Here is a 16,864-nt window from a genome sequence, read left to right on the forward strand (position 1 = left end):
AACTGATTGGATGAGTTTTTATAAACCTTTATCTGATTGGATAAGGCTATAAACCTTTATCTGATTGGATAAGTCTGCATCAACCTTTCTCTGATTGGATGAGTTTTTATCAACCTTTCTCTGATTGGATAAGTCTTTAGCAACCTCTATCTGATTTGATAAGGCTTATCAACCTTTGTCTGATTGGATGAGTTTTTATCAACCTTTACCTGATTGGATGAGTTTTTATCAACCTTTATCTGATTGGGTGAGTTTTTATCAACCTTTATCTGATTGGATGAGTTTTTATCAACCTTTATCTGATTGAATGAGTTTTTATCAACCTTTATCTGATTGGATAATGTTTTATCAACCTTTCTCTGATTGGATGAGTTTTTATCAACCTTTATCTGATTGGATGAGTTTTTATCAACCTTTCTCTGATTGGATGAGTTTTTATCAACCTTTATCTGATTGGATAAGGCTTACCTTCCACTGATTGGACGAGTTCGGATTGGCGCCAGCCTGGATGAGTAACCTAAGGCAGTGAATCCAGCCGTACGCCGCGGCGTAGTGTACGGTAGTATTACCGGACGTGTCCGAGCTGTCCGGGTTAACGCCCAGGCGGAGTAGATAAGCTGCAACAGGCGAGTGGCCATTCTTGACTGCATGCATGAGGGCGGTCATGTTGTGTTTGCCTACGGAAAGGAAGCGTTACCAAGGTTACAAGATGAAAACCTATACATGGAATGCCACAACGACATGCTCCCCTTGCAAAACTCTGGACCTGTATTTTATACTGAAATAGTTAGCAAATATCACAATCAATCGAATTCTTTAGTAGTTCTTATTAGAGGAAGTATTAAGTTTTAAAGCCATTGTACGGTCTAAAAGCGTTACACTTACACTTCTTACCTCTTTTGTCTGCAATGGCGCCCAGTTCTATACAAGCTTTCACCAGGTCGAGGTTCCCTTTCATGGCAGCGATCATCAAGGGTGTGGCGTTGCCACGGTAACTGCCGGTTTGTAGGTTGATGTTGGCGCCATGGGAGACTAATGCTCGCACAGCCTCCTGAAACCAAATGACAGCTTGTTCAAGAGGCTGGCTGAACCTGTTTGTAACCGGTTTTTTATGCTTGTGAATAAAAGTACTCAAAACAAGATTAAAGATAAAAGAGTTCCCCTTACTCTTCATGTTATTAAGTTATTTAGTCATCGGCTGCGCGTGAGTAGTTTGTGAATCGTTAGACTCGACAACGTTGTTCTATTTAATACAATAAATTGTCAGTGCAGATGGAGAATGGAATTGTCAAATGGCAGTTTTACCGTCGAAATTTAACATGTGTCTCGTCATATTTCTACTGAATGAAGAAAAATAAAGGCAAATCAAGCGATAAGGATCTTTTTACATAAGCAGCGGTTGTTATTCGAGCTGCCTTTATTTGTCATTTTCCATTTGCATTCATAAGTTAAAAGTATACAGTTTTTTTAGATGTGAAGGATGGGTTCGAATCGCATGCGCGGAGAACGAGAAGTCTTTGTCTTTCCTAATGTCCCTATCGCGGGTGATGGAGAAAAACAACTCGGGCAAAACTGATGAAAAAATGAGTGATATGGGAACAACTCGAGCACAAGTGATGACAAATTCAGTGATATGGGAAAAACCCAAGCAAATGTGATGAAAAAATCAGTGAGATATGGGAACAACCCAAGCAAAAGTGATGACAAAATCAGTGATATGGGAACAATCAAAGCAAAAGTGATGACAGAATCAGTGATATGAGAACAACCCAAGCAAAAGTGATGACAAAATCAGTGATATGGGAACAATCCAAGAAAAGAGATGACAAAATCAGTGATATGGGAACAACCCAAGAAAAGATATGACAAAATCAGTGATATGGGAACAACCCAAGAAAAGTGATGACAAAATCAGTGATATGGGAACAACCCAAGTAAAGGAATGAAGCATAGAAAACAGGACGCGGCACAAATGAGCAAGAATCATCCAACGCAACATATAGACCCCCCACGTCAAGATACAGCAAGCCCCCCCCTCCCAACCTTAATACAGCCGTGTTACTGGAGTGCACCACTAACCACGTGCCCATGACTTGCTGCATAGTGGATCGCAGCCCTCGTCTCCTTAGACTTGGCGTCCAAGTTCAGCGTACTGCCTTTGACATCATCATCATCATAATCATCATCGTTATCATCACTGTGATCACCTTGACCGGATTTCTCAGCCGCAGCTATGAGAGCTTCTATGTTTTCCTTGCGCCCATACTTTGCAGCGATCATCAGGGGCGTGACACCTTTAGGTGCGGGGTCACTGCGATCTATGCCTCTGCAAACGGTGACAACTATCATCAACTTTCGTATAGAATTTTACCTGTTTGAAGCCATTTGATGGTTTAAGGTGAACAAGGGTTGATAAGAGTGCACTATCAAACGGTTATGAGAGTTGTAACACTGATCTGTACCTCTCATCTCCATTTGATAGAGGATTAGTTCTAGTTCAATCGAGGCTTAAACGTATTCATTAGGTTACCTGGAGAGCAGTAGTTTGAGTGGCCCAGGGCCCTGGCAGGCACTAGCGTAGTGAACGGGCTTGAAGCCTGCCCTGTCTTGTATGTTGTACTCTGGGACGGAGTTCAACAGCTGCTTCAGATATTTCGCATTTGGATTGATGCAAGCAGCGTGAATTGGGAGGATCTACAGAAACAAATGAAAACAAAAACAGTATAAAATAATGCGTTCAAAAGGGCACTTCCTCGTGCTTTAAAGACAAGGCACCATTTTTTAAGCAAAGTAAACACAATTTCTTTGGCAAAGTGGACACCATTTTTTAGCAAAGTGGACATCATTTTTATGCAAAGTGGACTCCATTTTTACGCAAAGTGGAAACCATTTTAAAGCAAAGTTGACACCATTTTTATTCAAAGTGGATACCATTTATATGCAAAGTGGACACCATTTTAAAGCAAAGTGGACACCATTTTTTAGCAAAGTGTACACCATTTCCTGGACTTGTCACAATACCTGGGATGGTTCTTACCCCCTGGTTGTCGTAGGATTTCTTTTTGACCGACTGGCTTCTGAATTTCGTCAGTGGCTCAGTTTTGTTGAGAAGAACCTGTTTTACAGAAAATTCAATTATCGTCTGAATTTGAAATGAGGAATTTTGCAGATGAAGCGTTCTTAGGTAACCAAGCTCTTAAAACCTAATTGCATCAATATTGAGTTGAAGTTTACTGTACATGCTACCAAGCAGTACAAGTTCCAGATCACTGTATATTGATTATTCTTATGCAGTGCTATTTCAAATAGGTCTCTACAATAAGATTAAAGTTGTACAGTGTTAAATTAATATTAAAAAACTATACTGTAGATTGGTGATCAACTTTTCATTAGGAAACAAGGGAAATTAAATGACAGTAATACTGTACCTCTTTGTGTAAAAAATTAAAGCTAGAATATCCTGTCTCTAGACTTTTGCTGACCAAGTATCCGGCAAGCTCTATATTACCACTACGGATGGCTATCCAAATGCGATCATAGACATTCTGAAATAAAGGAAAAAAAAATTATAAATCCCCTTCCTCTCATATTAAGATTACCAGCCACGTACACAGGGAAAAATAAATTAAGAATAATTATAAATCCCCTCCTCTCATTTGATATCAGGGTCAACAGGGGGTTTATTTGTTACCCCCACCTCCCCCTTTCCCTATCCTTCAGCCAATTCTGGGAATGCGCTGGTTACTATAGTAACCAGCTATAGTGCCAGTTGACCAAAAGGAAACATAAAACCAAATATATCACTAAAAGTAATTATACAATAAACAGTAAACTGTGACACTTACCTCCATATGGAAATGTTTCCCTTTTCCAAATTTCTCTTCTATTGCAAATTGAAGGGTGTCAATCGAAACTCCATGTTTCAAGCAAAATTCCAAGAGAGAATAATTTTCAACCTTGTTTTTTCTCTTCTTATCCTGTGTAATGTATAGATGGATTTGTCAATTTGTTCTTTTCCATTTTCTAATTGTAATTTTAAAAAATTCCATACAAGCTAACTTTAAAAATTTGACTTTGTGAATAAATAAATATGGCTGTCATTGTACATGTATGTCAAAAGCATTTTTGAACTAATAAGTAATGCTGCTAATTGATTGTAGAATAAACTGTATCAATGGTGCATTACAATAAAAAACAAAATATAATATTATGCAATGACTCATTCCCAGGGGTGGGTGGAAGGGTTGCTGGCATCCAGGAAGAGAGGACCACTGATGTGGCCATGCATCTTGAGAGTAGACTGGAAGGCATCCAATTGTCGCTAAAAACATGATCTGGTCAAATAAAACACAGGGTTTCCTTGATTGGGCTATTTAAACAGAGTCCCTCAGCAACAAATCCCTCATCCACACAATGGGTACACCAGACACTATCACAGGACTACCAGGACATTTCCGAGAATTCTGTACTGCCATATATCATGCTGACTGCGGCCTGTGATTCAGTGTTAAGCTGCCAAAGTGGAATAAGCTAATATCTCATTATCATCATCAAAACCTACATGCAGAAATGCATCATTGCCCTCTCGTGATCCTCGACTGGAATATATCTCTGACACCCCATGTCCAAAAGTGTAGAAGTTGTACCTTGAAATAGAAGGACTTACCCTTAGACTATGGACTATAAGGGCAAATGAGGGAGGATAAGAGCAAAGCAATTAATGTAGGACCTAGCAAGAAAGAGAGGGAGGAAGTGGACTTTGGGTTCTATACAGTAGATGATCAATCAGTTCAAAGAGGGGAGGTTTTTTTCTGTTGCTGCCCCACACTAAACAATACATACTCATGATCTGGATTTTGAGCAGAAATTTATTTAATCTATTTAATCCACCGTGTTAAAGCTTGATATTTCAGGTTCATGGGAGGGCTTTTCCTAATCAACAGAACACCCCGCCCCCCCGGCTACATAGCTACATACAGGTCTATACATTGCAAGGGAGTCTAAACAAAATAGTACAATTTTCTCCTTTTTCACTAATCCAGGGTCCTTTTTCTCATTTAGAACCTGGGTTTCCAAAGATGGATTTTTCCAAACACTACACACTTACAAACACTACACACTACACTACAAACACTACACACTTACGATCCTGTGTCACACTTGGACAGGCTTATCTTGGGAGGGCCACAGCGGCTTTTTGGCTTTTCGATGTCATGCAAGAGCAATTTAATGGCATCTTTGTTTCCATTCAAGAAAGCATAGTGAATTGCATATCTGTTAACATTGGCACTTCGAGGCCAATTAACCTGAAATAATAAAGATGATTGATAGGACATAAACATACCACCATTCAACCACAAGGGTTTACTGCCCCTAGCAACCCAAGGGGCTTTATGGTAACCCTATGCCCTAAAATCAGTTTTGTAAATTTATTTCTGTAAATCAGTAGGTATTTTTGTAGGTACAAAAATTGTTATGGGTAAACAACAACGAAAACAAACAGCTTTGAAGCAAGAATGTACAGTATTCAAAGTCTTCTGCAAAACCCAGAGGTTGTGGCGATCGTGAACCAGTGTAGGCATAGAGTAAGCTAGTCTCTGGTATTTGGAAACTATAAGAAGCTGGTGCAGCTAACCCAGTTTCTAGAGATGATAATAAAATTCTTATAAGACCTACTGAGTGAACTTCATCAACATTATCAATGGCTTGTTTCAACATGTTGACATCATTCAGTAGGACAGCACGAATAGGCAGCTTACAAGGCATTAGACTCAAATCCTCCCTGTTAAGCAAAACCAAAAAAGAACATTGAAATATAACAGCAGTCCCAAGGAAACCAACCAACCAACCAACCAAGGGAAAATGGGTGTTTTGGAGGAGGGTGATCTCACTGAAGGTACATATAAATATAGGACATTAGAGTGATGGGACAAGATTATTTCTAAAGCTGAAAATCATCATCATCATCATCAACCATCACCATCCACACCACCAACAACAATAACATCACCATCGCTATCATAATCATCATTATCATCATCATCACCACCATCACCATCATCATCACCATCATCATCATCACCACCAAACATCACCACCATCATCACCACCATCACCATCATCATCACCATCATCATCATCACCACCAAACATCACCACCATCATCATCACCATCACCATCCACACCACCAACAACAATAACTTCACCATCACTATCATCATCATCATCACCATTAATATCACCATCACTGTCATCATCATCATCATCATCATCATCATCATCATCATCATCATCATCACCATCATCATCACCATCATCATCACCATCACCATTATCACCACCAAACATCACCACCATCATCATCACCATCCACGCCACCAACAACAATAACTTTACCATCACTATCATCACTATTATCATCATCATCATCATCACCACAATCACCATTAATATCACCATCACTGTCATCAACATCATAACCATCATCATCTTAAGCATAATCATAACAACTAACAACTGTTTTTTTTTATAAGTAGGGATGCATTCCTTCTATTCCACCCCCTGATCCTGCCTGTACCTCCACCCCCCTGATCCTGCCTGTACCTCCACCCCCCCTGATCCTGCCTGTACCTCCACCCCCTTTGATCCTGCCTGTACCTCCACCCTCCCTGATCCTGCCTGTACCTGACCTTGATTCAAAAGTAGGATCTTGATCCAGTAACTTGATCTGTGGATTTGGAATGAGGACACCAGGACGACGTGCCTTTGGCTTCGCCTCAACTTTTTCCTTCCTCCCCTTTGGTGGAGCAGCCTTCCTCTTCTTTCCCATAGCCTGCTTTGTAGGAGAGCTCTTTTTCTGTCGCCCTTTCCGTGGTGATGGTGTGGTAGATGCCGCAGAGTGCCGAGTTCTCTTAGCCGGTGGTTCCTCCTCTATTTCATCATCATCTTCATCATCATCATCATCTTCATCTAAAAACACATCAAGAAATCCTTAACATTAACTCATGAAAAAAAAGTTATGGCTTTTTTAAATAACTTTGGTCAAAAAAAGTTAGGGCTTTTTTAAATAACTTTGGTCAAAAAAAGTTATGGCTTTTTTAAATAACTTTGGTAAAAAAAAGTTATGGCTTTTTTAAATAACTTTGGTCAAAAAAAGTTATGGCTTTTTTAAATAACTTTGGTCAAAAAAAGTTATGGCTTTTTTAAATAACTTTGGTCAAAAAAAGTTATGGCTTTTTTAAATAACTTTGGTCAAAAAAAGTTATGGCTTTTTTAAATAACTTTGGTCAAAAAAAGTTATGGCTTTTTTAAATAACTTTGGTCAAAAAAAGTTATGGCTTTTTTAAATAAGTTGCACTGGAGAATCCCTCTCATAGCCACAGTCTAATATAAAATATATGAATGCGAAGTCCTTATCTCTGATTTTTTAAAAATTCATTCCAGATTAAGATCCCCCCCTTGAGAGGAAATTGAGAGGAGGAGTCAACCCCTGCATTTGCCACTGTCTGTGGTACAAGGCTAATCTCCCCCCCCCCTGGATTTGCCACTGTCTGTGGTACAAGGCTAATCTCCCCCCCCCTGGATTTGCCACTGTCTGTGGTACAAGGCTAATCTCCCCCCCCCCCCTGCATTTGCCACTGTCTGTGGTACAAGGCTAATCTCCCCCCCCCCTGGATTTGCCACTGTCTGTGGTACAAGGCTAATCCCCCCCTGGATTTGCCACTGTCTGTGATACTGTGGTACAAGGCTCCACCCCCTGGATTTGCCACTGTTTGTGGTACTGTGGAACAAGGCTAATCCCCCCCTGGATTTGCCACTGTCTGTGGTACAAGGCTCCACCCCCTTGGATTTGCCACTGTCTGTGGTACAAGGCTAATCCCCCCTGGATTTGCCACTGTCTGTGGTACTGAGGTGCAAGGCTAATCCCCCCCTGGATTTGCCACTGTCTGTGGTACAAGGCTCAACCCCTCCTGCATTTGCCACTGTCTGTGGTACAAGGCTAATCCCCCCCTGGATTTGCCACTGTTTGTGGTACAAGGCTAATCCCCCCTGGATTTGCCACTGTCTGTGGTACAAGGCTCCACCCCCCTGGATTTGCCACTGTCTGTGGTACAAGGCTAATCTCCCCCCCCTGGATTTGCCACTGTCTGTGGTACAAGGCTAATCCCCCCTGGATTTGCCACTGTCTGTGGTACAAGGCTAATCCCCCCTGGATTTGCCACTGTTTGTGGTACAAGGCTAATCCCCCCTGGATTTGCCACTGTTTGTGGTACAAGGCTAATCCCCCCCTGGATTTGCCACTGTCTTTGGTACAAGGCTCCACCCCCTTGGATTTGCCACTGTTTGTGGTACCGTGGTACAAGGCTAATCCCCCCTGGATTTGCCACTGTCTGTGGTACTGTGGTACAAGGCTAATCCCCCCCCTTGATTTGCCACTGTCTGTGGTACTGTGGTACAAGACTAATCCCCCCTGGATTTGCCACTGTCTGTGGTACAAGGCTAATCCCCCCTGTTTGTGGTACAAGGCTAATCCCCCCCTGGATTTGCCACTGTTTGTGGTACAAGGCTAATCCCCCCTGGATTTGCCACTGTCTGTGGTACAAGGCTAATCCCCCCCTGGATTTGCCACTGTCTGTGGTACAAGGCTAATCCCCCCTGGATTTGCCACTGTCTGTGGTACTGAGGTGCAAGGCTAATCCCCCCCTGGATTTGCCACTGTCTGTGGTACAAGGCTCAACCCCTCCTGGATTTGCCACTGTTTGTGGTACAAGGCTAATCCCCCCCTGGATTTGCCACTGTTTGTGGTACAAGGCTAATCCCCCCTGGATTTGCCACTGTCTGTGGTACTGAGGTGCAAGGCTAATCCCCCCTGGATTTGCCACTGTCTGTGGTACAAGGCTCAACCCCTCCTGGATTTGCCACTGTTTGTGGTACAAGGCTAATCCCCCCCTGGATTTGCCACTGTCTGTGGTACTGAGGTGCAAGGCTAATCCCCCCCTGGATTTGCCACTGTCTGTGGTACAAGGCTCAACCCCTCCTGGATTTGCCACTGTTTGTGGTACAAGGCTATTCCCCCCCTGGATTTGCCACTGTTTGTGGTACAAGGCTAATCCCCCCTGGATTTGCCACTGTCTGTGGTACTGAGGTGCAAGGCTAATCCCCCCCTGGATTTGCCATTGTCTGTGGTACAAGGCTCAACCCCTCCTGGATTTGCCACTGTTTGTGGTACAAGGCTAATCCCCCCCTGGATTTGCCACTGTCTGTGGTACTGAGGTGCAAGGCTAATCCCCCCCTGGATTTGCCACTGTCTGTGGTACAAGGCTCAACCCCTCCTGGATTTGCCACTGTTTGTGGTACAAGGCTATTCCCCCCCTGGATTTGCCACTGTTTGTGGTACAAGGCTAATCCCCCCTGGATTTGCCACTGTTTGTGGTACAAGGCTAATCCCCCCTGGATTTGCCACTGTCTGTGGTACTGAGGTGCAAGGCTAATCCCCCCCTGGATTTGCCACTGTTTGTGGTACTGTGGTACAAGGCTAATCCCCCCTGGATTTGCCACTGTCTGTGGTACAAGGCTCAACCCCTCCTGGATTTGCCACTGTTTGTGGTACAAGGCTAATCCCCCCTGGATTTGCCACTGTCTGTGGTACTGAGGTGCAAGGCTTATCCCCCCCTGGATTTGCCACTGTCTGTGGTACAAGGCTCAACCCCTCCTGGATTTGCCACTGTTTGTGGTACAAGGCTAATCCCCCCCTGGATTTGCCACTGTCTGTGGTACTGAGGTGCAAGGCTAATCCCCCCCTGGATTTGCCACTGTCTGTGGTACAAGGCTCAACCCCTCCTGGATTTGCCACTGTTTGTGGTACAAGGCTAATCCCCCCCTGGATTTGCCACTGTTTGTGGTACAAGGCTAATCCCCCCTGGATTTGCCACTGTCTGTGGTAATTGAGGTGCAAGGCTAATCCCCCCCTGGATTTGCCACTGTCTGTGGTACAAGGCTCAACCCCTCCTGGATTTGCCACTGTTTGTGGTACAAGGCTAATCCCCCCCTGGATTTGCCACTGTCTGTGGTACTGAGGTGCAAGGCTAATCCCCCCCTGGATTTGCCACTGTCTGTGGTACAAGGCTCAACCCCTCCTGGATTTGCCACTGTTTGTGGTACAAGGCTAATCCCCCCCTGGATTTGCCACTGTTTGTGGTACAAGGCTAATCCCCCCTGGATTTGCCACTGTCTGTGGTACTGAGGTGCAAGGCTAATCCCCCCCTGGATTTGCCACTGTCTGTGGTACAAGGCTCAACCCCTCCTGGATTTGCCACTGTTTGTGGTACAAGGCTAATCCCCCCCTGGATTTGCCACTGTCTGTGGTACTGAGGTGCAAGGCTAATCCCCCCCTGGATTTGCCACTGTCTGTGGTACAAGGCTCAACCCCTCCTGGATTTGCCACTGTTTGTGGTACAAGGCTAACCCCCCCTGGATTTGCCACTGTCTGTGGTACTGAGGTGCAAGGCTAATCCCCCCCTGGATTTGCCACTGTCTGTGGTACATAGCTAATCCCCCCTGGATTTGCCACTGTCTGTGGTACAAGGCTAATCCCCCCTGGATTTGCCACTGTCTGTGGTACAAGGCTAATCCCCCTGGATTTGCCACTGTCTGTGGTACAAGGCTCCACCCCCTTGGATTTGCCACTGTCTGTGGTACAAGGCTAATCCCCCCCTGGATTTGCCACTGTCTGTGGTACAAGGCTAATCCCCCCTGGATTTGCCACTGTCTGTGGTACAAGGCTAATCCCCCTGGATTTGCCACTGTCTGTGGTACAAGGCTCCACCCCCTTGGATTTGCCACTGTCTGTGATACAAGGCTAATCCCCCTGGATTTGCCACTGTTTGTGGTACAAGGCTAATCCCCCCTGGATTTGCCACTGTTTGTGGTACAAGGCTAATCCCCCCTGGATTTGCCACTGTTTGTGGTACAAGGCTAATCCCCCCCTGGATTTGCCACTGTCTGTGATACTGTGGAACAAGGCTAATCCCCCCCTGGATTTGCCACTGTCTGTGGTACAAGGCTAATCCCCCCTGGATTTGTCACTGTCTGTGGTACAAGGCTAATCCCCCCTGTCTGTGGTACAAGGCTAATCTGCCCCCCTGGATTTGCCACTGTTTGTGGTACAAGGCTAATCCCCCCCTGGATTTGCCACTGTCTGTGGTACAAGGCTAATCCCCCCCTGGATTTGCCACTGTCTGTGGTACAAGGCTAATCCCCCCTGGATTTGCCACTGTCTGTGGTACAAGGCTAATCCCCCCCTGGATTTGCCACTGTCTGTGGTACAAGGCTAACCCCCCCTGGATTTGCCACTGTCTGTGGTACTGTGGTACAAGACTAATCCCCCCCTGGATTTGCCACTGTCTGTGGTACAAGGCTAATCTGCCCCCCTGGATTTGCCACTGTCTGTGGTACAAGGCTAATCCCCCCTGGATTTGCCACTGTCTGTGGTACAAGGCTAATCTGCCCCCCTGGATTTGCCACTGTTTGTGGTACTGTGATACAAGGCTCAACCCCCCCTGGATTTGCCACTGTCTGTGGTACTGTGGTACAAGACTAATCCCCCCTGGATTTGCCACTGTTTGTGGTACCGTGGTACAAGGCTAATCCCCCCCTGGATTTGCCACTGTTTGTGGTACTGTGGTACAAGGCTAATCCCCCCCTGGATTTGCCACTGTCTGTGGTACTGTGGTACAAGACTAATCCCCCCCTGGATTTGCCACTGTTTGTGGTACTGTGGTACAAGGCTAATCCCCCCTGGATTTGCTACTGTGATACTATGCATATTTTGTACCTGTCTCATCAAGTATTTGTTCTCCCCTTTCTGCCATCAAAGCTTCTCTTAACAGCTTCTTTGTCTGTCTAACATGCTTCTTTGGCAAGCTGAAGGTCCCATTGATGTGTTCTAGAAGTGTCACGCGGGTTATCACTGACACCATGCTGCACACATCATCAAATGAAGGCTGCGGAGTGCAATCATAGATAAATTGTCTGTGAATTAACCTGCATGTTAGCAATTGGTGTTTTTTTTATTGTGACAAAACAGGCAAAGGCTGTTTTTGTGTCTTTATTTATTTCTATTTTATTTATTATTTTTGGGGGGTGGGAGGAGGGAAGTCGCCGGGTTGTTAAACACCCTTTCCCTGCTCTTCCAGTAACAGGTGCAAGAAACTCCATAATCTCATCAATAAAGGGAGAGATGCATATAGTGACATACAAATAAGTTAAGCAAAATTTTTACCTCATAGACATTTTCATCGATTCTGTTAAACCAAGAAACCCGGAAATTCTCTGCTGCCTCCAAAACATCTTCCAACACCCTGCATAGGAAAAAATCTTGGTCTTCCCCTCGAACTGTCAAACAGTCCCCAGCACAAAACTCAAATTCTTCTTGTACCTCCACCATGGGCTGGAGTCTGCCTCGACGTTTCATTGACATTAACCTTCGTGACATTCTAGGCAAAGTTTTTCCGAGATGGTCCATGCTGGCGGTTTTACGCATCGGGCTTGGCATTGAAGGGATTTCAGGCTCGTTTTCAACATCTGTATCGGTATCACCCCCTTCGATGTCGGTACCGCCTCCTTCCTCATTCTCTTTGCTGTCTCCATGGATTTGCACGGCGTTAGTGACGGGAGACTCCGACAATTGTGCTTTCGTCTGTTGTGGCTCCTCGTCAGCGGTTCCTCGTCTAGAGCTGGAGTTTTGCCTTTCCTGATCAACCAAAACAGCTAAAGAAGATAGCTTTCTAGTCAGGCCAGGAAAAGGCATTTCGGCATAATCGTATGAATCAAAATTACGAAAAGAAAAGAAATTTTAGAATGAAAGTTCTAATAAGTATAAGTAAGCTTTAAATCGAATAAGCTTAAATGAATGAAGCTTTTTGACGTCTCGAACAAAACACCGTGTAGCTTTCTAGGACCCAATTTAGCTCTTCTGTGAATACTACAAACCCCAAAGCCTTTTATACTCCATGTGAAAGTTGATCATCAGCAAATAAAATAGCAGAAGCAGCAAATCAAGATCCAAACAGTATTAGCTACCCTGGGCAAGCCTGAACCTTCGACACCCACACACCACAGGCTACCCAAACTCTAGTAGTTTGATAAACTAGCTAGTTCGAGTTAACTGAAAATGTGCAATCACTATATTGATGGATTGAAATTTATATAGAAAGATTTTTATGGTATAAACTCATTTTTAGGGCAGAAAGAATAATTTTTTTTTATTGGTACCATTCGCTACTCACCCCTCCCCCCCCTTTCTTTTACCATCGTGCCGCTCAGGAGTCTGGGCCCTAGTGTTCGACTTAAACATGGAAGGAGGCGATACGATATTCGGAAAAATCATTCGCAAGGAGATTCCTGCAGAAATCCTGCACGAAGACGACCAAGTAAGTAATTTAACCCGTGCACATTCTAATTTGGCTAAACTGTAGAATTCAACGCCACATCCAAACTTATTTGCATTTCCATTGTATTTATTTGCAATTTCCATTTTATTTATTGCACCGTTCTATAGAAATCAAGGTGCAAAGTCCGGTTGGAGTTGGATTATACACTTGTACCCTAATTTGATCTTTTATCCAGTTATCACGCGTTTTAGACTGTACTGTAGATGTGTATGTATTTACGGTTTTGATTCCATCCTCTTGTGTTTTCCAGTGTCTGGCATTCAGAGATATCAACCCCCAAGCACCGACACACGTGTTAGTTATCCCTAAGAAGCCCATCAGGCAGCTATCCAAGGCTGACGACTCAGATGAACAGGTATAATCTCAGGTTTTGCTCCTCAACCAGCTTACAGGACTGACATCTGGTGATTTGTTTTGGAGGTGGGAGGGGTGGGGGGGGGGGGGGGGGAGGATGCCTTTTTTAAGCCCCAAGTACCCCAATGACTCCTTCCTTTGCAATTCTCAGAGAAGTCTAAAAACCCTGAAGCCCTCGTGCACTACTAGTGATCTTAGACATGGTTTTCAACATAAACCTATATGTTTTATTTCACGGAGCTCTAAACTCGAGCTAGCGGGAAGGATGTCTTAGACCAGCTGGGCGCACCACTTTAGTGCAGTTCCTTATGTGAAGGTTCTAACTTTTCTTGAATGGAGGAGAAGAACTCCACTTGAGCATTAAGAACAACAAGAAAGTAGCACTTACTGAATCTCAATCGGTTTTATTGGGGATTTCTTATACATTTTTAGGTCTTAAAACCCCTTTATACAGTACATATCCTACTAACACTGTATTTGGGCTATCTATTCTAGCCACGGTTTTGAGCAAAAGGAGTTTATTTATGCATTTAGCATATGAAACCTACATATGTAGGGTAAAATCATCTAACTAGTCAATTAGACCAGCTTATATTGAAGTGAATTTCAAACCATCCAACAACAAAAATAGCTTAATTCAATTTTTAAAGTGTTAAATAATATGGGAAAGTCGAATCTATGGACCTTAAGTGAAATCCCTCAGGCATGTACCAGGGACATGCACAAAAAGGGTCATTTTCTATTGAGGTATCATAAAATACTATCCTTTTTCCCCTTTTATTATAATATTTGTATGATTTTCAACAGCTCCTTGGTCGGCTGCTGATTGTCGCCAGGAAAGTTGCTGCAATGCAGAATCTAGCCAATGATGGTTACCGCATCATTATAAATGATGGGAAAAATGGAGGACAGGAAGTATTCCACCTTCATGTTCACATCTTAGGGGGAAGGAAAATGAAATGGCCTCCAGGCTAAAACATGTTCACATCCTAGGGGGAAGGAAAATGAAATGGCCTCCAGGCTAAAACCAAATTCAATACTTACATATGTAAGATTTCATTGATTAAATTGAGTTGAATTAAATTTTCTTGAGTAAAATATTTTTCTTTGTTGTTCTTTTTACATTTTAAAGACTCTATGCTCCACTTAGTTGACATCTATATGAATGAGATAGAGTTTAAAAAAAATCCTCTGAAATTCTACCCACCCTACATTAAAAACGGCTCTGGTTTATTGCTAAAGAATAAACTAATACAAAATAATGATAGTTTAATATTCAAAATTAAATCCAAACAGCATTGCCATGCAAGTGGTATGTGACAGTCGCGTGCCCAGTCATCACAAATACAAAATCTGTACGATATTTGGTAGGCCACTGAATGACTTCTAAAGGTTGGAACGAGTATTCCAGCAATTAGAATTTAGAATTTGTCCAGTGGTTATTATCCAATAGCCCATGCTTGCTCCAAAAGTTTATTGTGCCTTGAAACTGTTTCTAGTTTCAACTCTTTTAAAGCAGTTTTACTGTACATGCGAGTACAAATCGTTATTTTATCCACCATCATAATGTGTGTTTTCAAAAAAGCCCTTGTAAAGCGACCAGTTTATTTTGTGTCAGGGCGGGGTTGTTTTCAAGATTCCAATAGTTTTTTTTTTCATAACAAACCAGGATGGACGTGCGTAGCTGGTATAAGTGCTATTGTTGATCCAGGCAACATGTACTGAGTTTTGAGTTGTATTCCCTGTTACAGAACTAGAGAGGGTTACTGAAAATGAGATAAAATAATTGTCAAATACAGCTATCAATAATATGCTGACATATCTGCTACTTTTGTGGATAATGTGGCACTACCACCAGGATAAAACATGCGATACGTACATCAAGATAAAGAATAATATCTGCAAAACTAGGTAACATTTTGTACTTTGAACTTAAACAATCAGATAGAGTGGTTTTCAAAAACCTGTGAAATACTATTTATTTTATTTAGTACTAATACACTGTAATGTCTTTGTTTTCTTTTGTTCTCCCTTGACTATTACAATTTAACAGTTACATTTGTTGCACGGGATTTTAAAAACCACTCTTTGTTCATTTTCTTCCTCCAAGTTATTCACTCCACCAATCAGAAGCGTCCGGGGCACTAACATGCGCCGAAGTCGCGCCACACAGGAACCCCCTCGTCACCACCGGAATTTTATCACATAGTTACTTCTTTCTATACCTAACGATAATCCGCTATTAATCTTATCTTTATAATACCTTATATTATAATTAACAATTTAAATTATGCGAATTTATGGGCTTAAAATACTGATTCCGCGTCTCGTATGCTTTTCCCTCTAATTGCGAATAACGTACGAAACATTTAATGGTCGAATGCTTAAGGGTTGGGGACAAGCCGATGCAAATCCTTTTTTTACTGGCTCTATACATAGCTTTGAGCTTGACGGTGACTAACGGAACCATGTTGAGGGGACAACTAACCGCACCGCAGCTTCGAATATTGCCATGCACCCCTTCAAGGTGGTATCTAAATACCTCCCGCACGATGACTCCTTGCTTTTTTATAAATCAATCAAAATATCCAGATTAATCAATACAGTCCACCAAAAACTGGTTGACTCTGCCAGAGTTTCGTCTTAATAAGACTCAGGGCGAGAGCAGAGTTAAGAATGTGGAGTTGAAGAAGGCGAATGGAGAACTCTTAATAAAGGCGAAAATTTGGCATAGTCGAGTAACAATATTTTGAAGGATTGCTTTTTTATAATATATAGATTATTCGCTAGTGCTGCTTCTCATCAAATAATAAAGTTATTTTGTCAGAAATGGAAAATTAAGTGTTAAAAATAAAGTCTTTTAATTACTTCATTGCTTTATATCTAAATCTTAACTATAAATAACGATTGTAACCTGGGATTAAGCCTTCTTTTCTCTCTCTTTTCATGGGTCGTTTTTTCTCTATCCAAACATTAATTTTTCATCTGGTCATTACCCCCAAGGTTTTCGATAAAGAATATTTAAGTCGAGGAAATCCCAACCAATTATAAGCGAAAG

At 42.8% G+C, this 16,864-nt stretch overlaps 2 protein-coding genes across 4 annotated transcripts in view; one reads left to right on the plus strand and one right to left on the minus strand.

Moving 5' to 3' along the window:
* Positions 1 to 13,108, minus strand: part of LOC5500668 (poly [ADP-ribose] polymerase tankyrase) — a 72,352-nt gene extending 59,244 nt beyond the window's left edge. For all 3 annotated transcript variants that reach the window (XM_048728162.1, XM_048728161.1, XM_048728163.1), the window contains exons 1-13: positions 12,282 to 13,108; positions 11,835 to 12,003; positions 6,691 to 6,970; positions 5,677 to 5,782; positions 5,146 to 5,306; positions 4,562 to 4,646; positions 3,846 to 3,977; positions 3,429 to 3,545; positions 3,038 to 3,115; positions 2,531 to 2,694; positions 2,080 to 2,326; positions 895 to 1,051; positions 469 to 677 (exon numbers count right to left, since the gene is read on the minus strand). In XM_048728162.1, coding sequence (XP_048584119.1) covers positions 469 to 677; positions 895 to 1,051; positions 2,080 to 2,326; positions 2,531 to 2,694; positions 3,038 to 3,115; positions 3,429 to 3,545; positions 3,846 to 3,977; positions 4,562 to 4,646; positions 5,146 to 5,306; positions 5,677 to 5,782; positions 6,691 to 6,970; positions 11,835 to 12,003; positions 12,282 to 12,809 — 2,433 coding nt within the window. In that variant the 5' untranslated portion in view covers positions 12,810 to 13,108. The remainder of the gene's footprint in view (positions 1 to 468; positions 678 to 894; positions 1,052 to 2,079; positions 2,327 to 2,530; positions 2,695 to 3,037; positions 3,116 to 3,428; positions 3,546 to 3,845; positions 3,978 to 4,561; positions 4,647 to 5,145; positions 5,307 to 5,676; positions 5,783 to 6,690; positions 6,971 to 11,834; positions 12,004 to 12,281) is intronic.
* A 167-nt stretch (positions 13,109 to 13,275) lies between these two features.
* Positions 13,276 to 14,904, plus strand: LOC5502633 (adenosine 5'-monophosphoramidase HINT1). The gene is made up of 3 exons (XM_001623751.3): positions 13,276 to 13,431; positions 13,703 to 13,807; positions 14,614 to 14,904. Exons 1-3 carry the CDS (start codon positions 13,354 to 13,356, stop codon positions 14,779 to 14,781), a joined length of 351 nt encoding a protein of 116 aa, XP_001623801.2. The 5' UTR covers positions 13,276 to 13,353; the 3' UTR covers positions 14,782 to 14,904.
* The last annotated feature ends 1,960 nt before the right edge of the window (positions 14,905 to 16,864 follow it).

The sequence above is a fragment of the Nematostella vectensis genome, chromosome 5 (assembly GCF_932526225.1).
Source record: "Nematostella vectensis chromosome 5, jaNemVect1.1, whole genome shotgun sequence".
NCBI lineage: Eukaryota > Metazoa > Cnidaria > Anthozoa > Actiniaria > Edwardsiidae > Nematostella > Nematostella vectensis.